We start from the raw sequence: 23,790 nt of genomic DNA, 5'->3' as shown, positions 1-23,790 counted from the left end.
ACTGTGCCTGTGTGTACGGCTTCATGGGGCCTCAGTGTGAGAGAGGTACCAAGCTGAGTATGGGGAAGGGGTCAGCAGGGAAGGGGCACTTCCTGAGACATGATTGGACCCCTGGAGGGTCCAGTAGACCTCCTCTCTGCTGTCCTTGCTGCTCAGAAGGGCAGAGAAACTGTCTGCTCCTGGGAAGGAAATCAGGAAGGGCATCTTGTAGGAAGGGGTAAGTTGGAGTTCATGAAATGGATAAGCCCCCTTATGCTGCTCCCCCACTGTCGAAGTGACCCCACAGGCTGAGGTGGGAGGAGTCACCTGTTGGGAGGCTGTCACCGAAGCAAAGACAGTGGTTGCAATGAGAAGTTGGATGCGAGGCGGCAAGGGATGGAGATAGTGATGAACCTCAGGTCTGCTCTGAAAACTGAGGGGCAGGTGGGTGCAGGGAAAGGCAAGACGCTCAGGCTCAGTGTTGGCTGAGGAACCTGCGGGTCACCAAGGAGGCAGTTGGATACCCAGGTCTGGGGCTGCCAAATCTACGGGGCCTGAAGCCCCATGGATGGTTGAGGTTCTTGGGGAAGAAAAGCAGGGGGGCATTTAAGGGTCCACCAAAGAAATGGAGCCCAGCCACCAGCAACTGGGAAGGAGAAGGTGAAAAGGAGTGCGTGGCGATGGGGATGCCCAGGCCGATGAAGCACCAGAGTGCCTTGCTTGGCCAAGGAGCCCAGGAAAGCAAAGACAGGAAGGGTTCTGGGACTGACCCCAGTGTGGGGGCTGCTGCTGAGGCCCATCTGTGACTGGAGCCAGTTTGGGGAGGGTATAGCCATACATCAGAAGCTGGAGGGGCTATGGGTTGCCTGGCTTCCAGGGTGGGCTTTGGGAAACTGGATTTGGCAAGAAAACAGAGTTGGAATTTGGGCTGACAGAGGGGGAGCAGTCGGGGTGGCTGAGGGAAAGTGAAGGTTAGTGGGGAGGGTGAGAGGAGGGGCCTGGTGTGGGGGCTGGGAGGTGGGGGCCCCAGAGAGAGGCAGGGGTGGGTGCTAGGTTAAGAATGAGTGGGGATTCCAGGGTCCTGGTAGGCTGAGGTGAGAGTCTGGAAACCCTGTTTTGCTTAGGGAAGTCAGGACTGTGTTGGAGCTCCTCTCCATACGGGCCTGGCGGCTGGCTTTGGCGTCTCCTTCTGGGAGGGGCTTCCCTTGGTCCAGTGCCAGCCCCTTGATTGGAGCCATCTGGAGCATGGAGCCAGGAAGTCACATCTGGGCCCATGCCCGGTGGTGGGGGGACCGATGAGACCACCTTCGGCTGGGCGGGAGTTCAGCGATGAAAATTGTGGGTTCAGAGCTTTGGTGGATACTGGGTCCCTCCTGGAGCCTGGGAGATTCGGCAGAGCCGGAGGTTGCTCAGGGATGGGACCAGCTCTCCAGTGGGGCGTCCATGGGTCCCTGCCCAAGCCTGCAGGGAGGGTGGGCCTGGTTGGGGGGAGGGTCTCCAGACATGCTCTGAGCTCTGTAGGCTTGGAGGTCCTGGCTTCTGTTGGAGGTTGGTTGGATACTGCTTTGGAGAGAAAGGGTTTTGAAAGGTGAATAGGAGTTCATCAGTTAAGCAAAGGGAACAGTATGAGTAGAGGCTTGGGGTCAGGAAAAAAAAAACAAAACCTGATGTTTTAGTATAGAGAGCCTGAGAAGGTGGCCGCAACAGTAGTCCAGGTGAGAGAGGTAGAGGCCTGTGCTGGGCCTGCTGGGATGGAAATGCAGAAGGCGATGGGGTGGGGAGCAGCCTGAGGCCAGCTGCCACATCCATCTGCCCTGCAGACTACCGGACAGGGCCCTGCTTTGGTCGAGTGGGCCCTGAGGGGTGCCAGCACCAGCTGACCGGCCTCATCTGCACCAAGGCACTCTGCTGTGCCACTGTGGGCCGGGCCTGGGGCTTCCCATGTGAGCTCTGCCCAGCTCAGCCACATCCCTGCCGCCGGGGCTTCATCCCCAATATTAACACGGGGGCCTGCCAAGGTAAGTAGAGGGGGCCAATGTGTGAGGACAGAAGTCCTGGGAACCAGGGCTGAGTGGGAGCCCTTGGCAGCTTTGGTTTCCTCCTCTGACGGGCCTCTCATCACCTTGCAGATGTGGATGAGTGCCAGACTATGCCAGGCCTGTGCCAGGGGGGCAGCTGTGTCAACACTGTGGGTTCCTTTGAGTGCCACTGCCCCACTGGACACCGGCTCAGTGAGAACAGCGCCAAGTGTGAAGGTGGGCGATGGGGAGAGATTCAAGTTGGGACCTCCTCTCTGCTCTGAGCGGCTCAGTTTCCCCCTGCAGAGAGGAGGAGGAGGTGGGATAGGGCTGGTGGGGGACCCTGCCTGGTTCTGACCCGGCATCGATCTGTATAGATGTGGATGAATGTCTCAGTGTGCCAGGCCTCTGCTCCGGGGGTGACTGCACCAACACAGTTGGGAGCTACATGTGCACCTGTCCCCGTGGTTATGCCAGCAGCCTGGATGGCACTCGCTGCCTAGGTGAGCCAGGGCTCGGGGTAGGGTAGGGGGCTGAATGGGCAGAGGCCAGGTAGGAGACAGATCCCTTGCTCATCTATCTCTGCAAGCTTCTGGCCCTTGCAACCTTCTCTAGCCCTTCAATTTCTATGTCCTTCTGTGTTTTTTGGACCCTGGTTTCCATCCCCTCAGAAATTCTGGCTCCTTGCACTTTGGTATTTATGCTCTCTTGACCCCAGTCTGCAAGCTCCTCTAGCCCCCATCTCTAAGGCCTTTAGCTCTCTGGTCTCTTATCTTGGTCTCCTAGCTTCAGTGAATTCCCCTCCCCCATGCCTCTCTACCCCTAGGACTCTGTGTCCTTCTGGCTGACTGGCTGGTTGTCATTCTTGCCTTCCTGGCCTCTCTGCCCCTCTAGCCCCCATCTCTATGCCCCTCTGCCCCTCTAGCCCCCATCTCTATGCCCCTCTGGTTGTCTGTCCTCCATCCTCCATCTTTATGTCCTCCTGCCCATGGCCTCACTAGCCACAGTCTCTGTATCCCTCCTTCCGCTCCTGAAGACTTTAAAAAAAGTACCCGTCTTCCCCCACACCCTGTGTTTGAGATCGCTGAGGCTCTGAGAGGGGAGGTTTGCTTGAGCCAAATCCACATGTAGAAGAGATAGTTACCCACACCCAGCTCCCCAGACCCCTCACCCTCCACCCTACCAGGGTGGAGTCCTCTGGTCTGTGCCTCTCCCTGGATACCCACCCTCCTGTAATCCCCCAAACCCCACCTGGCTGGGGCGGGGGGATCCTTGGGCTCTCTCTCCCTGTCCTGCTGTCTTGATGAGCTGCTCGTTAGACTTTAGAAGTGGCTGACAGGGCTAGCCAGAAACACTTGTGATGGGATATGGGCAGAGCCTGGGTTTAGTGAGGCAAGGTGGGCTTGGCAGGTCTCCAGCGCCACCTGGGCCCCTCAGGCTGGATCTCTACCAGGCAGGACCGAGAATGTTGTGTTTGGTGTTCTGCCAGTGTGCTGTGGCCAGTGCCAGACCTATTTATTCCTCCACCTCTCGGGGCCGTCTTGGTTGGCATGGTGACTAGCTCTGGGCACGTCCCCTGGACTGTGGGGGCCTTTCCCAGCTACTGAATAGCAGAGCCTAGATTTGAATCAAGGTCAAGTGTCCTCTGAAAATGGGCTCGCAATTCAGTCCTCCATTCCAAGTGACCTAGGGCAAGTTGCTTAACCTCTCTGCTTAGCCTCAGCTGCCTTATGTGTGATGTTCTGGCAGTACTTACCCATTTTACTGTTCACTAGCTCAGTCATGTCTGACTCTCTGCGGCCCCACAGGCTGCAGCACACCAGGCTTCCCTGTCCTTCACTATCTCCTAGAGTTTGCTTAGATTCATGCCCATTGAGTTAGTGGTGCCGTCCAATCATCTCATCCCCTATTACCCCCTTCTCCTCCTACCCTCAATCTTTCCAAGCATCAGGGTCTTTTCCAATGAGTCAGCTCTTCGCCTCAGGTGGCCAAAGTATTGGAGCTTCAGGTTCAGCATCAGTCCTTTCAATGAATATTCAGGGCTGATTTCCTTTAGGGTTGACTGCTTTGATCTCCTTGCAGCCCAAGGGACTCTCAAGAGTCTTCTCCAGAAGCACAGCTCAGAAGTATATGGAAAGGGTTAAATATTTATGGAGTGATTCACCCAGGGGTGGAAGTATGGGGTACTAAGTACACATTCAGAAGCACAGGGGAGCAGAGAAGTTGGGTTTGTGACCACTTAGCAGAGCCTGATCACAGTAGGTGCTTAATAAGCAAAGGCAGCATCATTTTTGTGAAAATTCTTGCATTTTGTCTTGTCCTCCCTACTAGAGAGGCAGCTGCTTGGTCAGATCCCCTGGGGTTCAGGAACCTGGCTTCCCATCTCGCCTCACTCTCCAGCAGCTGTGTGACCTTGAACAAGTCTGATGATCTCTTCTTGCTTGGGCAGGCACAGCCCTGTTAGAGTGCCAGGGATGATGCTGGAATTGCAGAGCCCTGACTCATACTCATGCGCCTGGGGAACCCTCCTGCCCCCGCTGCCAGGTGCATGGAGGTGTGTCTGGGGAGGTAGAAATGCTAGCTGTTTTCTCAGCCTTGGGCAGCTCAGAGGTGGCTACAAGGGCCCTCCCAGCTGGTTGGAGGGGTTTTTCCACAGTGGGCCACTGGCTAACATTTGTGGGTTTTCAAACCTAAAAATACGCTCTTTTAGAGTCAGAACCCGAAAAATCTGATCACCGAATAAAGCCATCATACTTGAGGTCACAGTGGAAGTGTGTCTGTGGTTTTTGTAGCTGGGGAGCCTCTGCCTCCGTCTCCCCAGGGGCTGCAGCTGTCAGTCTGCCAGTCTGCTCCCCTGTTGTTCAGTCGCTAAGTTGGGTCTGGTTCTTTGAGATCTGGTGGGCTGCAGCATGCCAGGCTTCCCTGTCCCTCACTGTCTCCCAGAGTTTGCTCAAACTCATGTCCACTGAGTCGGTGATGCCATCCAATCATCTCTTCCTCTGTCACCCCCTTCTGCTCCTGCCCTCAATCTTTCCCAGCATCAAGGTCTTTTCCATTTGAGTCAGTTCTTCTCATCAGGTGGCCAAAGTGTTAGAGCTCTAGGTTCAGCATCAGTCCTTTCAATGAATATTCAGGCTGATTTCCTTTACGATTGACTGGTTGGATCTCCTTGCAGTCCAAGGGACTCTCAAGAGTCTTCTCCAACACCACAGTTCAAAAACATCAATTCTTCGGCATTTAGTCTTCTTTGTGGTCCAGCTCTCACATCTATATATGACTACTGGAAAAACCATAGCCTTGACTAGATGGACCTTTGTTGGCAAAGTAATGTCTCTGCTTTTTAATATGCTGTCTAGGTTGGTCATAGCTTTTCTTCCAAGGAGCAAGCATCTTTTAATTTCATGGCTGCAGTCACCATCTGCAGTGATTTTGGAGCCCAAGAAAATAAAGTCTCTCACTGTTTTCATTGTTTCCCCATCTATTTGCCATGAAGTGATGGGACCAGATGCCATGATCTTAGTTTTCTGAACGTTGAGTTTTAAGCCAACTTTTTCACTCTCCTCTTTCATTTTCATCAAGAGGTTCTTTAGTTCCTCTTCACTTTCTGCCCTAAGGGTGGTGTCATCTGCATATCTGAGTTTATTGATATTTCTCCTGGCAGTCTTGATTCCAGCTTGTGCTTCATCCAGCCCTGCATTTAGCACTATGTACTCTGCATATAATTTAAATAAGTAGTGACAATATACAGCCTTGACATACTCCTTTCCCAATTTTGAACCAGTCTGTTGTCCCATGTCTGGTTCTAACAGTTGCTTCTTGACTTGCATACAGGTTTCTCTGGAGGCAGCTCCGGTGGTCTGGTATTGCCGTCTCTTGAAGAATTTTCCACAGTTTGTTGTGATCCACACAGTCAAAGGCTTTGGCGTAGTCAATAAAGCAGAAGTAGATGTTTTTCTGGAACTCTCTTGCTTTTTCTATGATCCAACGCTGTCTAGGTTCATCATAGCTTTTGCTCCCCTGGTCCCTGTTCAAATTAAAAGCCTCTTGGGTTTCTGCAGAATACCCAGAGCTGGCAAGTGAGGCCACTCAGCTACAGATCCCAGCATCTCTGTTTGAGCATCCAGCTTGACTTCCCAGGCAACTCTCTGATCCTGGGGTCTTCCTCAGTGTGGTTGAATATCCCAGGGAGCTTACTAACAATGCCAGTGTTCGGTATGGGACACTTGCTTGGCATGAGCCCAAATTTCCTTCTCTGGGGTAATTTGGAAATCTTCGTTTATTACCTCTTGGTTTAAACTTGGTTTAATCCTCTCAGCGAGGATCAGCCATGTGCCAAATAGAGTGCACTCTGCAACACTCTTCTGATGTGAGTGCTCTGAGCATCTCTGGTCCACGGATGGTGAAACTGAGGCACAGAGAGGCAAGGAGGTCTGTCCTGCAGATGGTGCTGGTGGAGCTGGGATGTGAAGTCTGGTAACTGGTCCTCAGGGTTTCCCAGGTGACTCAGCAGTAAAGAATCTGCCTGCCTGCTAATGCAGGAGATGCAAGTTCGATCCCTGGCTGGGAAGATCCCCTGGAGGAGGGAATGGCTAGCACTCCAGTATTGTAGCCTGGAGAATCCCAAGGATAGAGGAGCCTGGTGGGCTACAGTCCATGGGGTCTCAAAAGAGTCAGACATGACTGAACAGTGACTGAGCACACATGAACGATCCTCCCTACCCCTCCCACCCCGCCCCCTGCTGCAGACCACCGTGCTGGCACTTGCTTCTCGGTGCTGATTGCAGGCCGCTGTGCTGGAGACCTTGCAGGCCACTACACCCACAGGCAGTGCTGCTGTGACAAGGGCAGGTGCTGGACAGCTGGCCCGGCCCCTGAGCTGTGTCCTCCTCGGGGCTCTGGTGAGTGGCTGGGGGTGCTTCCTGCCTTCCTCTACCCCAGAGCTCGGCCTGCGGGTTGGGGACCCAGGGTACAACCGAAGGCTTAACTTCCAACTTCACTCCCTTGCAGATGAGTTCCAGCGACTGTGTGCCCCGGGGCTCCCGCTCCTGCCCTCCTATCCGGGCCCCTTCCCCAGCCTCCCCGGCTTTGGATCCAGTGGTGGTGTGGGTCCTGGCCCAGGGCTGGCACGGCACAGCCCCCACGGCTCCAATGGTCGTGGGGTTCCCAGCCTGGGCCTTGGAGATGCCAGCATTGGTGAGGACTTGGGAGGAGGGGGTCCAAGACCCCTCCGGTGGAAAAGGGGATCCAGGCCTCAGGGTCTGGACGGGGCTTTGGAGTGGGGGTTGTGGCCTGGGCAGTGGGGATGGGAGTACTGCCAGTGGTCTGGGGGTGGGGGCAGATTGGAGATCCCAGCCTCCAAGGCCGAGTTTGAGCTTTGGGTGAGGGTCTAGGACTGGAATTGGAGAAGGAAATGGCAACCCACTCCAGTATTCTCACCTGGAGAATCCCTTGGACAGAGGAACCTGGTGGGCTACAGTCCAGGGGGTTGCACAGAGTCAGAGATGACTGAAGTGACTGGGCACACACACTAGGGCTGGAATGGGGGTCCGGGGTCTCAGGCAAGTGGAGGGTCTGAATTTAGGGCAGGATGCTGGGCTATAGTGGGAGAGCCTGGCCATAGGGGGTGGGGTCCCAGCCTCTGAGTGTGTGCCTGAACCCAGAAGGGAGGCCCAGACCCAGGGGCCCAGCCCTCAGTCAGGCACCTGCCCCCCTCCGTCGGCCCTACCCGCAGGCACAGCCACACTGAACCAGACCATCAACATCTGCCGACACTTCACCAACCTGTGTCTCAACGGCCGCTGCCTGCCCACCCCTTCCAGCTACCTCTGCGAGTGTAACGTGGGCTACACACAGGACGTCCGGGGGGAGTGCATTGGTAAGTGGTGGCTGGGCTGGGGGTGGGGGTGTGCCCTACCAGACTCAGGCTCAGAGTCCTCTGCCCGCAGACGTGGACGAATGTGCCAGCAGCCCCTGCCGCCACGGAGACTGCATCAACACCCCCGGCTCCTACCGCTGTCGGTGTCATGAGGGTTTTCAGGCGACGCTCACCAAGCAGGCGTGCCTGGGTATGGCCGTCCCTTGGAAGTGGGTGTGCCAGGGGGCCTGGCTGGTGGAACCTGCATCTCTGGCCCGAATTGGAGTCTGGGGGGCCTGGGAGGACGCCTGCTGACCGCCCGCCTACCTTGCCTCCCACCCCCCAGACATAGACGAATGCATCGCCAGCAGTAGCCTTTGCCATCATGGCCGCTGTGTCAACACGGAGGGCAGCTTCCAATGTGTCTGCAATGCAGGCTTTGAGCTCAGCACTGATGGCAAGAACTGTGTGGGTGAGTTGAGGGTGGGCAAGTGGGGAGGGGACTTCTGGGCCCCAGTATCTGCCTTTCAGTGCCTCCTTACCTCTTTTAAAAAAGAAAAATATTTATTAATTTATCTGGCTGCACCAGGTCTTAATTGTGGCATGCAGGATCTTTAGCTGTGGCATTCAAACTCTTAGTTGAGGCACGTGGGATCAGTTCTCTGACCAGGGATCGAACCCAGGACCCCTGCATTGGGAGCTTGGAATCTTAGCCATGAGACCACCGAGGGAGTCCCTACCTTGCTTCTCGAATCTTGCCACTCCTGCTCCATCACTCCATCCTTTCTTTGGATGGATCCTCTGCTTCCCTTCCTGAGCCCAGCCAGCCCATCTGAGAGCCTCCTTGTGGTCTGTCCACTCTCTACCCATGCCTTCATTCTCCCCTTCCTAGGAGTCACAGAGTGACTCCCAGGAAGAGGCCTCTGGGGTAAGACTGTGCCGTCTGCTTCTGCTCCTGACACACAGCCCCTCATCTGCCTCCAAGAGAGGTGGGTCAGGACCATGGAGAGCGCCTTGGCCTCAGATTCCCTGTGGGTATAGGGGGTGCCAACTAAACTCCCCACAGCTTGTGGGGGCCACTAGGGAACCCCTTTGTCCTCTTCTGTCACCCTGAGACCTGCCTTAATCTTTCCTCACTGGGAAGGATTTTTTTCCTTTCTCCATTCATTCTTTTTTTTTTATTTGTTTTATTGAAGGATAATTGCTTTACAGAATTTTGTTGTTTTATTTCCTTGCAGAGTGTTTACTTTTTATTATTAGGTAGATTTAGAAAGTTGATTATCAAATTAACCATTTTCTTAGCATTAATTGAAGTATAGTAATTTATTTCCATGCATAAATCATTATTTTTATTTACACTGTTTTATTAGCTAGATATCACCTACTGAAATTAATTTTTATTTATTTATTTATTTTTGGCTGTTCTGGGTCTTCATCGCTGGGCACAGGCTTTCTCTAGTTGTGGCGAGCGGGGGCTGCTCTAGTTGCTGTGCATGGACTTCTCATTTCAGTGGCTTCTCCTGTGCTCTCTCTGTGGAGCACAGACTCTAGGGTGCACAGGCTTCTGTAGTTGCAGCATGTTGGCTCAGTAGTTGTGGCTCCCAGGCTCTAGAGCACAGGCTCAGTAGTAGTGGTGCATGGGCTTAATTGCTCCAGAGCATGAGGGATCTTCCTGGACCAGGAATTGAACCTGTGTCTCCTGCATTGGCAGGCAGATACTTTACCATTGAGCGACCAGGGAAGCCCTGTACTGAAATTAATTTTGATTAATTCTAATGATTAATTCATTGTTTCACATTTTACCATCAGGTCTTTAATGTTGACTTCAGATCTCTGCATAGTCTGTAACCAGTAAGAGCTGATGAAATCATTAGTTTGGTCTTTTTAATTTTTTTTCTCTTGGTACATATTAATTTTTAAAATTAAAGTATAGGTGATTTACAGTGTTGTGTTAGTTTCAGATGTACAGCAAAGTTTCAGCTTCTTTTTCTTTATAGGTTATAAAATACTGAACATAATTGTTTGTGCAATTCATTCATTTTTAAAAACCCTTTTAGCATCTTTATAGATATATAATTCTCATACCATAAAAGTAGCCTTTTAAAGTGTACACTTCAATGGCTTTTAGTACAAGCATCACCACAGTCTAAGTTTAGAACCTCTTTATCACCTCCTCTGCATTAGCAGTCATTCCAGAATCATCTATCCTCCCTCCCCTCCCCCCACCCCTCAGCAGTAGACTAATCTACTTTCTGTCCCCATGGATTTGCCTGTTCTGAGCATTTTGCATAAATGGGATCACACACTCTGTGGCCTTTTGTGACTGGTTTCTTTCACTGATGCATCACATTTTCAAGATCCGTCCATGTGGTAGCATATGTCAGAATGTCATTCCTTTTTATTGTCAAATGCCATTCCATTATATGAGCAGACAACATTTTGTTTCTACTGTCATCAGCTGGTGGCTGTTTGGGTTGTTTCCACTTTTGCTGTTATGGATAATGCCTCTGTGGAAGTTCATGTACACATTTAGGTGTGGACCTTTTATGTATTCATTATGTTTTTTCCCTCCCTATCTCCATTCCTCCCTCTCTCCCTTTCTTCCTTCTTCTTGCTTCAATCCGTTTTTATTTAACACTGTACTTTGGTAAACAAATCATTTCTGCACTGCACCGATTGCCTTCTTTTAAATTAAACTATTTTTTTAAGAAAGGTTTTTGGAAAAAAATATTTATTTATTTGGCTGCATCGGGCCTCAGTTGGGTTGCACGGGATTTTCCTTGTAGCATGCGGGATCTTTCAATGCCGCAGGCAGGCTCTTGGCTCTGGTGCGTGGGCTTCTCTCTAGTTGTGGCATGTGGGCTCCAGAGCACACAGGCTCAGTAGTTGTGGCACTCCAGCTTGGTTGCCCCACTGCAAGTGGGATCCAAGTTCCCTGATCAGGGGTCTCACCAGAGTCCCTGGCATTGGAAGGTGGATTCTTAACCGCTGGACCACCAGGGAAGTCCATAGATTATTTTCTCATTAGCTGATGGTTTTTGCCCTTTCCTTTTTAAATGCAGGTTTGATTCATACAAGATAAATTAATCATTTAAAAGTGAAAATCTCAATAATTCCCAATGTTGTGCAACCACCTTTCTTTTTTTTTTGCAGGAAGATAAACATAGCATTTTTAAAGGTTTTTAAAAATAACATTTATTTCTTAAAAGTTAACACTTGCATAATAGGAAACCAAAAAGCACAAGGAAAAAACTAATGTCATCCATTAACACAAGCAGTTTACTATTTGATGTGTCCTTCTAGGTCTCATTTGTGTATTTACACAACTAAGCATCCATTTTTATGTAATAAAGATCATACAGTTATGTATTAATAATAAATATCATGATGTGTGAAATGGCATTTTTAAGTGAGCAATTTGGTGGCATTTAGGATATTTCTAGTGTCATGAAACCACCATCTCATTTATGCAATTCTTTTTTGCATTTTTAAGAATTATGGCACAATTACAAGGCATAAAATTGACCATTTTAACCCGTTTTTTCCATTATAGTTTATTATAAAATATTGAATATGTTCCCTGTGCTATACAGTAGGACCTTGCTTATCTATTTTATGTATAGTAGTTTGTATCTAACCCTTTTTAAGGGAACAATTCGGTGGCATTTTTGTACATTCGTAATTTCATGCAATCGCTACCTCATTTTTTCAATTTTCTTTTTTGCATTTTTTATCTTGGCGAAATATACATAACTTTTAAATTTTTTTTGATGCTCCAGTTTCTCATTGTTGCTCACAGGCTTTCTCTAGTTGTGGTGCCTGAGCTTCTCATTGCAGAGCATAGGCTTTAGGCACCCAGGCTTCAATAGTTATGGCACATGTGCTTGGTTGCCCCTTGGCACATGGGATCTTCCTGGACCAGGGATAGAACCTGAGTTCCCTGCATTGGCAGGCAGATTCTTTACCACTGAGCCACCAGGGAAGTCCCTATATAACATGTTTATCATCTTAACCATTTTTAAATGAACGATTTGGAGGCATTTAGTGAGATGTTGTAGGAGAAGGCAATGGCATCCCACTCCAGTACTCTTGCCTGGAGAATCCCATGGATGGAGGAGCCTGGTGGGCTGCAGTCCATGGGGTCGCTAGGAGTCAGAGACGACTGAGCAACTTCACTTTCACTTTTCACTTTCATGCATTGGAGAAGGAAATGGCAACCCACTCCAGTGTTCTTGCCTGGAGAATCCCAGGGACGGGGGAGCCTGGTGGGCTGCCGTCTATGGGGTCGCACAGAGTCGGACACGACTGAAGCGACTTAGCAGCAGCAGCAGCAGTGAGATGTTGTGCAGCCACCACCTGACTTATTTAAAGGACTTTGAACAACTATTCATGGAGCACCTATATGTGCCAGGATGGAAGATGCAGATATGAGCTAGTGGTCCCAGTTGGCCCCAGGGGAGTTCACAGTCCTGCAACCTAGTACCCATGCCAAACTAGTCTCTGACAGCCACGTCTCATCCTATCAGGCTCCCACAGCCCTGGGAGCAGTCCCTGGAAACATGAGGGCCGGGCTGGTCTACCTGGCAGGACTGGCCCAATGAAAGTGTGGGTGCCAGGACCCTGCTGGGACCCAGCCTCTCCTGGTGTCTCCAGACCACAATGAGTGTGCAACCACCACCATGTGTGCCAACGGAGTGTGCCTGAACGAGGATGGTAGCTTCACGTGTCTCTGCAAACCCGGCTTCCTGCTGGCACCTGGTGGCCGCCACTGTGTGGGTGAGAAACTGCAGGCTGGACCACAGGGGAACCCATGGGGATAGGGAAGAAGAGGAGAGGGGAGGTGGCAAGGGCGGGTGGGGCGTGGGGATGGGGTGGCTGGGACCCGTCGCAGTGCCCCCCCCACGACCCCTGCAGACATCGATGAGTGCCAGACGCCAGGCATCTGCATGAATGGTCACTGCACCAACACCGAGGGCTCCTTCCACTGCCGCTGCCTCGGGGGGCTTGCGGTGGGTGCTGACGGTCGAGTGTGCGTGGACACCCACGTGCGCAGCACGTGCTACGGGACCCTCGACCAGGGCTCCTGTGCCCGCCCCTTCCCCGGTGCTGTCACCAAATCCGAGTGCTGCTGTGCAAGCCCGGCCCATGGGTTTGGGGAGCCCTGCCAGCCATGTCCTCCCAAGAACTCTGGTGAGAGCCTCAGCTGCCCCGCCCCCACGCACTTTCCATGGCCCCACTTTTATTTAGTCCTTGCTTGTGGTTTATTACCGCAGGGTAGGGGTGGGCAGGAGGGGACAGTGGTGGGGGGAGCTTGGCTCCCATGGGGTCGAGTGGATGTCTCTCCCCCAAGAAGAGACAAAAAGAAAACTATTCTTCCCACTGGAGCAGGCATCTTAGTCCTAGACCCTTGCCCAGCCCCAAGGGGCCACATCTTGGGTGTGGCTTGGCTTCAGCAATAGCCAATGACCGCCCCTCTCTCCCTGTTCCTGCCGCCGCAGCTGAGTTCCAGGCCCTATGCAGCAGCGGTCTTGGCATCACCGCGGATGGCAGAGGTGAGTGGGGCGGGGCTGGGACTGAGGGGCAGAGACGTGGTTGGGAACCCGGTCAGGTCACTGGGTTCCACAAAGTATCACAGGCTGGGGGGTCATTTTCCCATAGCTCTGGAGGCTAAATGTCCCAGATCAAGGTGTGAGCAGGGGTGGCCTCTTCGGAGGTTGTGAGGAAGTGTCTGTCTCACACCTCTCTCAGCTTCTAGCACTTAGCTGTTAATCCTTGCCTGGTCGAAGCATCTCCCTGATCTCTGCCTTCATCCTTTTTTTTTTTAAATTTACAATGTTTCTGGTATACAGCAAAGTGATTCAGACACTATATATAAATGATATATATACTTTCCAGTATATATATTTTCAGTATATATGTATATATACAGTTTTCAGATTTTTTGCCCTTATAGGTTATTATAAAATATTGAATTTAATTCTCGTGCTATACAGTAGGTCCTTGTCTGTTTTCTGTTTTATATAGGGTAGTGTATATATGTTAGGGACTTCTTCCCAGGTGGCTCAGTGGTAAAGAATCAGTTCAGGAGTCATAGGAAATGTGGGTTTGATCCCTGTGTTGGGAAGATCCCTTGGAGCAGGGCGTGGCAATCCATTCCAGTATTCTTGCCTGGAGAATCCCAAGGACAGAGGAGCCTGGAGGGCTACAGTCCATGGGGTCACAGAGTCAGACACTACTGAAGCGACTGAGCACACACGTAGGCATGTATATATGTTAATCCCAAACTCCTCTGCCTTCCTCTCGACACAGGGTTCACCCTGTGTGTCTGTGCCCAGACCTCCACTTTTATAAGGATACAATCATACTAGAATGGACTGTATGTCCATCTCCACATAAAGTCACGTGCTAAGGTGATTCTGGGGATGAGAACTCCAGCCTATGACACCATCCCTTCCTGTTACAGCCTTCCTGCCTGAGCAAGAAATAAAAGGATTTAGGATACAGCCAGGTTTCCCATCCACCACTGGGCCATGGGGGCAGGACAGATGTCCAGCGCCCCTTCCTCAGTTAAAGGGACAGATTCTGGAGCCAAATGCCTGTGTTTAAATCCCAGCCAGCATTCTTTTTTTTTTTTTTTCATTTTTGACAAATGGGGCTGCCTATTTTTTCCCCCTTTTGGCTGTGCCATGAGGCTTGGGGGATCTCAGTCCCCCGACCAGGAATTGAACCCAGGCCATGGCAGTGAAAGTGCTGATTCCTAACCGCTAGACCACCAGGGAACTTTCCAGGCCCTACTGTTTACTGATTGAATACTGATCAAGTTATTTCCCATCTCTGCACCTCCTTTTCTGTAAAGTGGATATACTAGTAAGTCCCATTTCAGGGATGTTGTGAGGACCAAATGAGTTTAATATACTCTGCACAAAAGGGTAAGCATCTTATAACATTAGTTATTATAATCGCGCTTTAAAAGAAATTGTGTTGCTGATGTAATAATGTCTGTTCCATGAGTTCCACACTGCGGACAGTTTTGCCACCCCCCCAGGTGCCATTTGGCAATGTCTGGACAAATATTGGGGATGCTCTTGGCATCTCATGTGTAGACCCTGGGGATGTTGCTCAACATTGCACAGGTTCCCCCCCTCCCCTCCACAAAGCAAAGAATGATCCAGCTCCAAATATCTATGGTGCTGAGAAACCCTGGTTTCCAAGGAAAGGAGGCAGGATCTAGGTTGGAGCTCTGGCCCCGGAGGACCTGGCTTCTGGAGGCTCCAAGGGGAGCCAGGGCAGCTGCTGATGCTGTCTTCCTGCTGCAGACAACAACGAATGTGCCCTCAACCCCGACGTCTGTGCCAACGGCATGTGTGAGAACCTGCGGGGCAGCTACCGCTGCGTCTGCAACCTGGGCTACGAGGCAATTGCGGATGGCAGGGAGTGCGCTGGTGAGTATGCCGGGAGAGTGGACGGGCGGAGGGGGTGCCGGCCCCACTGCACACCCCTCACCCAGCTCTCCGGCCCCATCCCCGCCCTCAGATGTGGATGAGTGCGCCCTCAACAGCCTCCTGTGTGACAACGGGCGGTGCCGGAACAGCCCGGGCAGCTATAGCTGCTCCTGCCCCCAGGGCTTCAGCTTCCGGCCAGACACGGAGACCTGTGAAGGTACAGGGTCCTGGAGGGCACACAGACATGCACACACACACAAGTACTTATGCACACTGCATGCTATGGGTACACACATGCTGCCAGATGCATGTATACCTGCATTCACCCACACAGGCATGCTCAAAGGCATACATGTATTCATACTCAGTCTCACAGTTACACTCTTAGGTACACACTCACACAGTACCCACATTCACACTTACTCTCACTGATGGGAAGAGCTGACTCATTGGAAAATACCCTGATGCTGGGAAAAATTGAGGGCCTGAAGAGGAGGGGGCAGCACAGGATGAGATGATTGGATGGCATCACTGACTCAATGGACATGAGTCTGAGCAAACTCCAGGAGATGGTGAAGGACAGGGGAGCCTGGTGTGCTGCAGTCCATGGGGCCACAAGGAGTCGGACATGACTGACTGAACAATTCTCACTCTTTACACGCATGCTCACAACCAGAGTTACACCCTCAAAGGCACACCCTTATGCAGACACTCTGACATTCACACACTTGATGATCACTTGATTACACACACCAGTACTCACACAAAACAGACTTACACACCCATATTCATGCTCATAGAGTCACAGTCCCACACATCATACACTCTCATGTGCACACTCTAAAAGACACGTGTGTGTCCACATTTTTACCCTTTCGCACACTTAGGCTCACAGCCACACACACTTATATGTGTAGACACCACATACCCACACAGTTGTGCACTCACACACTTATATATACTCACACACAGGAATATGTGTCCACCCGCCCTCACACACACTTTGTTGCAATGACCTTGTCCATTACAGACCCCTGGGCACTCACAGATACCTGCACGAGCGCGCGCACACACACAAACACACACACACAGTTATGCGCAAGCCTAACTTGCCCCCTCCCCCACCATAACCAGGTCTCTTCCCACTCTGGGTTTTCCTCCTGCCTCTCACTCTCTGCCTCTCGTGCCATGACTGACCCTTGCAGGGCCACCGTTCCCCACCGTCCCTGTCCCTGTGCACTTTCACCCGTGCGGGCTCCCAGGATCCTGCGTGTCGGCGTGCACAAGCAGGTGCACTGCACAATTTAATGCAAACACGCGCGCCTCTGCGCCTGCCCAGTCCGTTCCCTCGCCTTGTGACCTCGTGCGCCCCCTGCCGTTTGGACTTCGGCAGCGGCGGAGGGGAGGGGCCTCAGGTAGCGTGCGGCTCCAGCTCCTGCAGCTCAGGGACCTGATAGGGGTCGGGGGCGGGTTGTCTTTGCAGACATCGACGAGTGTCTGTCCAACCCGTGTGTGAATGGCGTGTGCCGCAATCTGGCCGGCTCCTACGCCTGCGAGTGCGCCCCCGGCAGCCGCCTGGGACCCTCCGGCACCATGTGCCTAGGTGAGAGGCCCACGGAGCAGCTAGGACCCCGACGCCCGCCCGGGGGAAGTCTGGGTCCCTGCGGGTTAGTGTGCAGGTGTGGGCCTGCCAGATGAGACAGCCGGCCCCTCCCCGCAGACAGCACCAAAGGGACCTGCTGGCTGAAGATTCAGGATGGCCGCTGCGAGGCGAACCTGCACGGAGCCACCCTGCGCTCCGAGTGCTGCGCCACGCTCGGCACTGCCTGGGGGAGCCCCTGCGAACGCTGTGACATGGGTAATGCCCCGGGGGGCGGGCTCTGGCGGCTCCCTGGCCATTGAGAGAACCGTGGGTGGAGACAGGTCCGCTGGATCTGGGTGGAGAGAATGTCTCCTCTCCCCAGTCACAGACCCCGCCTGTGCCCGAGGCTTCGCCCGAGTGAAGGGGCTCAGCTGCGAAGGTAACTCCCCTCCCTGTGCACTTCTCCGCCACTCCCCCCACCACCACCAGGAGCAGGCAGGTGTCATGGTGGCTGCCTAAGGCCCTCTCTGAAGTCATTGGTGATCTCCCTCCTTGGTATCTGGGTCTTCCCCACAATCCCCCAGCCCAGGAGGCTGGCATTGCCTCTTCCCACCTCCCCGAGAACCACGTGGTGTCTTGAGCCCCTAGGGAGCCAGCTCCCTGGGAGCCTCCAGCTCTTGTCTCTCCTTGCTTGCTGCTGCCTAGATGTGAACGAGTGTGAGGTCTTCCCCGGCGTCTGTCCCAATGGGCGCTGCATCAACACTGCTGGCTCCTTCCTCTGCGAGTGTCCAGAGGGCCTGATATTGGACACCTCTGGTCGGCTGTGCATAGGTGAGTGTGGGCCTGCAGGGTCCGGTGCAGGGCCGCCTGCACTTCCTTCACTGCCTCCACTCCCAACAACTGGAAGCCCTTCCTAGGGACAGGTGGGGTCTTGGGGATCCTCCTGGACTCCGCTAATGTGTCTCCAAAGACATTTGTTTTTTTTGGAGGGGTTGGATCCACTAATCAACTGCACTTCTAATGAAGCTCATTGCAAATGGCACAATCTTGTGGAATGTTACCTGCCACCTTGGTATATTCTTCCTTGCTATCAAACAAGGTTTACAGGAGGTAGATTTGAGCACGAGGCACCTACCTCTATCATGAGTGGTAATTCATGCCCACAACCCTTCCTCAGCGTCCAGGGCTCAAACCCTCACCCTGAATGGCTTGCCCTCAGGCTCAAAGCCTCTGAGATATTTTCCCCCTCAAGGAGGGCTTCTTGCTTTACACCATCAACATCTTGAATAGGACATTTCTTGGCCAAAAGCATCCACCAGCCAGCCCATAGGGCTCTGCATTCTATCAGTTTTTCCTCCCATAGTAACATTAACCCATTAGCGGCCGCCTCGGTGGCACCATGGAGCCTGGTCAACAGAAGGCAGATGGGCCCTGATGACTCTCTTCAACTTCGATTTCCTTCTAAACTGAGCTTCAGGTGTGCATCAGGCCTTCTTGCTGATCCCAAAATGTGAGCAAGGAAAGAAAGTAGCCGAGTAAAGAAAAAATAAAAACATTGCTGAATTCACAGCCAGGTGAGATGCTGTCTAAGGAGCCCTGGACCAACGCATTGGGTACCCAGGAACTTAAGATGGATCCCTGTGTGTCATGGCACTTCTGTTTATCTTTATTTTTTCTAAAGATTCTGTAATAGGGTCTCATTCTCAAATGGATCCTCTTAAATGTATGTTCCTTTTGCAAGGAGTGAAAAATTGTCCTAGTCGAGGGATCAGCCAGCTGTTTCTGCAGAGGGCCAGAGAGTAAATATTTTCAGCTTTAGGGGCCTCACAATCTGTTGCAGCTACTCAGCTCTACTGTGTAGGACAGAAATAAATGAATGTGACTGTATGTCAATAAAACTTTAGTTACAAAAATGGGCAGCTGGCACCCTGGGCCATAGTTAACCAGCCCCAGTCTTAGACCATTGTGTCTGGTATTGAGGAAGCCTTATCCATTGCCAGATTATTCTAAGGAGGTTTTACAAATTAAACACACACACTCTGGAGCCAGGTGGCCTGGTTTGAATCTCTCTCTGCCTGTGTGTGGCCTCAGGCCAGCTACCTAACCCGTCTCTGCCTCAGTTTTCTTGCCTGTAGAATGAGCATGATGATAACCATTTTCCTCTTGGTGTTATTTTGAAGATTAAATGGGTTGATGAGCTTGGAACAGTGCCCAGCACATAGCAAGCTCCTAGCAGTGCAAGTTATTATTAAAATGTAACTTTGGGGGACTGCCCCGGTGGTCTAGTGGTTAAGACTTTGCCTTCCAGTCCACGGGGAACAGGTTCCTTCCCTGGTCCGGGAGCTAAGACCCCCACATGCCTCTCTGCCAAAAAGCCAAAACATGGAACAGAAGCAATATTGTAACAAATTCAATAAAGACTTTAAAAATGGTCCACATCAAAAAAAAATCTTAAAAAATTTTTTATTTAAAAAAAATGTAACTGTTGGGTTATACCCTTATTCCAGTGTAACTGTTGGGAATTCCCTGTGGTCCAGTGGTTAAGACTCAGCTGTTTTTACTGCCAGTGCCCTGGGTTTGATCCCTGATCGGGGAACTAAGATTCCACAAGCCCTCCAGTGTGGCAAAAAAAAAAAAAAAAAAATAGTCACTTGGAGGACATGGAGTGTCAGCTGAGGAATTCAGTCTCCCCACTGGGGAGGAAGTTTCGGAGGACACTGCTTGTCCTGGCAGCCAGAATGTGGCAGGGGTGGGACCGGTGACCACCCCTCCTTGCAGACATGCGCCTGGAGCTTTGTTTCCTGCGTTGGAAGGAGGATGAGTGCGGGGCTGCCCTGCTGGGCAAGTACCGGATGGATGTCTGCTGCTGCACCGTGGGGGCCGCATGGGGCACCGCATGTGAGGCGTGCCCTGAGCCCGAGTCCCCGGCTTTCACCAGCCTGTGTCCCCGGGGGCTGGGCTTTGCCAGCCGGGACTTCCTGTCAGGCCGTCCCTTCTATAAAGGTGCGTTTGGGCTTGGGGAGCCTGGATGGAGGATGGGAAGAGGGCAGAGCGTGGGCAGAGGCCTGGAGGTGGGAAGCACGTTTGCGAGAGACCAGATATCTGCGATCAGAGGGGTGAGTGCTCAGGAGGCAGGGGACTGACTCAGGGACATGGAGTAGTGTGATGTTTTGTACTCTTGTGCTGCAGATGTGAATGAGTGCAAAGCCTTCCCTGGACTATGCGCCCATGGCACCTGCCGCAACACCGTGGGCAGCTTCCGTTGCTCCTGTGCAGGGGGCTTCACCCTGGATGCCCAGGAAAGGAACTGCACAGGTACGTACCTGCCAATGTCCCCTTGGCAGGTGCCTGCAGACATGGGGGGCCACAAACTAGAGGCACCTAAAAGGCAAGAACTGACCTTGTTCTGCCCGCCTGCCTGCTGTGTGACCCAGAGCAGCTCAATATCCTTTCTGGGCCTCCAGGATCCTGGCTATAAGAGGAGGGGCTGGCAAAAGGTGGCACTAGTGGTAAAGAACCCTCCTGCTAATGCAGGAGACAGAAGAAACACGGGTTCGATCTCTGAGTCAGGAAGATCCCCTGGAGAAGGGCAAAGCAACCTACTCCATTATTCTCACCTGGAGAATCCCATGGACAGAGGAGTCTGGTGGGCTACGGTCCATAGGATTGCAAAGAGTCAGACAAGAATGAAGCAACTTAGCATGGCAAAGTGACCTCCAGCAACTTCCCTGGTAGTCCTTTGGCTAAGACTCGATGCTTCCAATGCAGGGGGCCTGGGTTCGATCCCTGGTCAGGGAGCTAGATCCCACATACCTCAGCTGAAAGATCCTGCATGCCTCAACTAAGACCCAATGCAGCAAGTAAATAAATTGATTAATTTAAAAGAAAAGTGACCTCCAGGGGCCTGTGGGCTGGAAAGAAATTCCCTGCTCTCATCTGGGGGTGCAGTCTCAGCACCTCCACTTCCCTGGCTCTGTTCAGCGACTTGGGGCTCCCCTGCGGCCCTGGGTGTCTGCAGACATGGAGGCCTGGCCCATGTCCACTGTCTCCACAGACATCGATGAGTGCCGCATCTCCCCTGACCTCTGTGGCCAGGGCACCTGTGTCAACACCCCAGGCAGCTTCAAGTGTGAGTGTTTCCGTGGCTACGAGAGTGGCTTCCTGCTGATGAAGAACTGCATGGGTAGGCAGCCACCCCAGGGCAGGGTGGTGCCCGGGGATCTTGGGGCCGAGCTGAGGAATGGGGTGGGGGGACATTGCTGTGCCGGATATGGGTGGAGGGGGCAGGAGTGGAGATAAGCCACGATCCAGCTGGGACACAGCAGGTGTGGGTGTCGTCCCCGAAGACTGCCGGACACTGGGTCTGGCGTTCAGATGAGAAGCATGGGGACCAAGATTTGGGCAGGTTCTCCCAGGGTGGGGGTAGCCTGAGAAGAGGAGAGGGCCCTGGAGAGAGGAGGCTCTTCCCTTTTCATTTTTCTCATTCATTCAGTGAACGTTTCACATGCATCTCCTTGGGGGAACTATGGAGAGCTCGGATACAGGGGGCCATTTCCTTGGAACTCAGGACCTAATAGGGAGGATAAAACAAATCCCTAGACAAACAGAAAATAAAGAGCCACTGTTAGAAGCACTTGAAAGGGCTATACGGTGCAGTGTGAGCTGAAAACCCCAGGGATGTATCCCATTCTGTGGGGCCAAGAGAGTGGGAGTAATTGTGGTGAAGAAGGGCTGAAGAGTTGTGTGGAGAGAGAACAGTGTGTGCAAAGGCCCTGGGGTAGATGTGAGGGATGGAAGGAGCTGCTGTGGGGAGGAGGGAAGGTGGAAAGGTGGAACAGTGTGTGCAAAGGCTCTCGGGTGGGCCTGAGGGGTGGAAGAAGCTGTTGTGGGGAGGGGGGAAGATGAAGGGGGAAACAGTGTGTGCAAAGGCCCTGAGGTTGACATGAGAAATGGGAGGAAGCCCCTGAGGCTGGAGTGGGAGGAGGGTGCTGAGATGAGTGGTGAGGCCCCTGGTTCTGTGTACTAAAGCCCCGTGGGGCTGGGCCTTGCCTTCCCCCTATCACTTCTGGGGTGGGGAGGGGGCTCCTCAGGGCCCCCTGAGGAGCTAAAGGGCCTCCTTCAGCTCCAGGAATGTCAGCCTGTGTCCCTGAAAACTCTGAGAATTCCAGCTTCCCTCCCATTCCGACTTTCCTGGCTCACCTACACCCCAGGGCTCCAGACGCTCTCGGCCTCAGCCAGGGCGACAGGGATGGGGGATGAGGGCAACAGGGGGGAGCTTCCATGAGCCCCATCACACCAACCCTGATCAGCATCTCACACCTCCTCTCTCTCTCCACATGCCCAGATGTGGATGAGTGTGCTCGGGACCCACTTCTGTGCCGGGGAGGCACCTGTACCAACACAGAGGGGAGTTATGAGTGCCAGTGTCCCCATGGACATGCACTGGCAGCCGAGGGCACTGCCTGCGAAGGTGAGTGTGGCTTGCAAGAGGGAGAAGATACGAGTATGTGTGTTTGTGCATCTCCCTGAGTACATACTTGTGTATTTGTGTGCATGAGTGGTCGCATGCATCAGGTATTGGGAGAGCACATTTGTGTGTGTTTCTGTGTGAAAACGGAAAATCGAGTGTGTGAGTGTGGGTCATTGTGCACCCATGTGAAGTGTCACTTGTGTGGTTGTAAGGTGGAAGGAGTGTGTATTTGTGTGTCTGTGTGAGCATGCAGGTGTGTTTCTGGGAATGCGTCTGTCCAAGAGTGAGTATGTATCGCTGTTTGTGTGAGTCTGTGAGTGTGTAAGTGTCTACACAAGGATGATTGTTCTTATGTAAGGCGATGGGAGTGGTTATTTGTGTGTCTACATAAGCTTGTGAGAGAGTGTGTGTCTAAGTGTGGGCATGTGTTTGCACACAGGTGGGTGTGTTTGTGGAGGGGGCTGTGTGCATGTAGGTGTGTCTGTTGAGCGTGTGTTTGTATGTGTGTACACAGGGGTTGGGGCTTCCCCAGTGGCTCAGCAGTTAAGAATCTGCCTGCAGTATAGGAGACACGGGAGATGCAGGTTTGATCCCTGGGTCATAAAGATCCCCTGGAGGAGGGCATTGCAACCCACTCCAGCATTCTTGCCTGGAGAATCCCATGGACAGAGGAGCCTGGTGGGCTACAGTCCATGGGGTCGAAAAGAGTCGGACACGACTGAAGTGACTTAGCACACACGCACAGAAGGGTTGTTTGTGAGTCTACTTGAGTGGATAAGAAAATGTGACACAAGGGCAGAATGCAAGGTGTGCAAATGTGTTTATGAGTGGGCATGAGGTGTTTGTGGGTCTGAGTGTGCATCTGGCTCTGCAGATGTGTGTCTACTGAGGGTGATTGTGTTTGCATGCAAATAAGTGTGAGGGTGTGCTGCTGTGTGAGCTGTGTGCGTGTGGCTGTGTGGATCAGGTTGTGGGTCTGTCTGCTGAGGGTGAGTGTGTGTCGAGGGTGTGTTTTGGGTGTCTTGTGAGTGTGCACCTGGGTGGATGTGTGGATCAGGGTGAGGTGCGCATTTGTACTGGGCTTCCCCAGTGGCTCAGCAGTAGAGAATCCACCTGCAATGCAGGAGACATAAGAGACACAGGTTCAGTCTCTGGGTCAGGAAGATCCCCTGGAGGAGGGCATGGCAACCCACTCCAGAATTTTTGCCTTGAGAATCCAATGGACAGAGGAGCCTGGAGGGCTGCAGTCCATGGGGTCGAAAAGAGTAGAATACGACTGAAACGACTTCACGCACGTGTTTGTACGAGGGCGAGGTGTAGACTCACACCCATGGGGGGCCATAGATGCAAGAGTGTGAGTGCATCACCATGCATGCATGTGTCCCAGTGCAGAAGGCCTGTCCCAGTGCACAGGCCCAGCCTTTCCTGGGACCACTCCACCACCT

General features: G+C 52.5%; 1 protein-coding gene across 6 annotated transcripts in view; it reads left to right on the top strand.

The window, feature by feature from the left end:
* Positions 1 to 2,935: 2,935 nt before the first annotated feature.
* Positions 2,936 to 23,790, top strand: part of FBN3 (fibrillin 3) — a 63,299-nt gene continuing 42,444 nt past the window's right edge. For 5 of the 6 annotated variants that reach the window (XM_081499232.1, XM_081499235.1, XM_081499234.1 and 2 more), the window contains exons 1-8: positions 16,644 to 16,896; positions 17,014 to 17,151; positions 17,258 to 17,314; positions 17,581 to 17,706; positions 19,654 to 19,878; positions 20,065 to 20,190; positions 20,930 to 21,058; positions 22,220 to 22,345. In XM_081499232.1, the coding sequence (XP_081355358.1) occupies positions 16,887 to 16,896; positions 17,014 to 17,151; positions 17,258 to 17,314; positions 17,581 to 17,706; positions 19,654 to 19,878; positions 20,065 to 20,190; positions 20,930 to 21,058; positions 22,220 to 22,345 (937 nt within the window). In that variant the 5' untranslated portion in view covers positions 16,644 to 16,886. Of the gene's footprint in view, positions 6,896 to 7,004; positions 7,191 to 7,728; positions 7,873 to 7,942; positions 8,063 to 8,197; positions 8,324 to 12,504; positions 12,628 to 12,765; positions 13,042 to 13,349; positions 13,404 to 15,167; positions 15,294 to 15,384; positions 15,511 to 16,643; positions 16,897 to 17,013; positions 17,152 to 17,257; positions 17,315 to 17,580; positions 17,707 to 19,653; positions 19,879 to 20,064; positions 20,191 to 20,929; positions 21,059 to 22,219; positions 22,346 to 23,790 lie in introns of those variants that run through there. The other variant, XM_081499230.1, reaches the window with a different exon arrangement.

Source organism: Giraffa tippelskirchi, chromosome 6, assembly GCF_054371585.1.
Source record: "Giraffa tippelskirchi isolate mGirTip1 chromosome 6, T2T-mGirTip1v1.2.pri, whole genome shotgun sequence".
Taxonomy (NCBI): Eukaryota; Metazoa; Chordata; class Mammalia; order Artiodactyla; family Giraffidae; genus Giraffa; species Giraffa tippelskirchi.
Note: the sequence above shows the minus strand (reverse complement) of the source record. Positions and strands in the feature narration are given on the sequence as shown.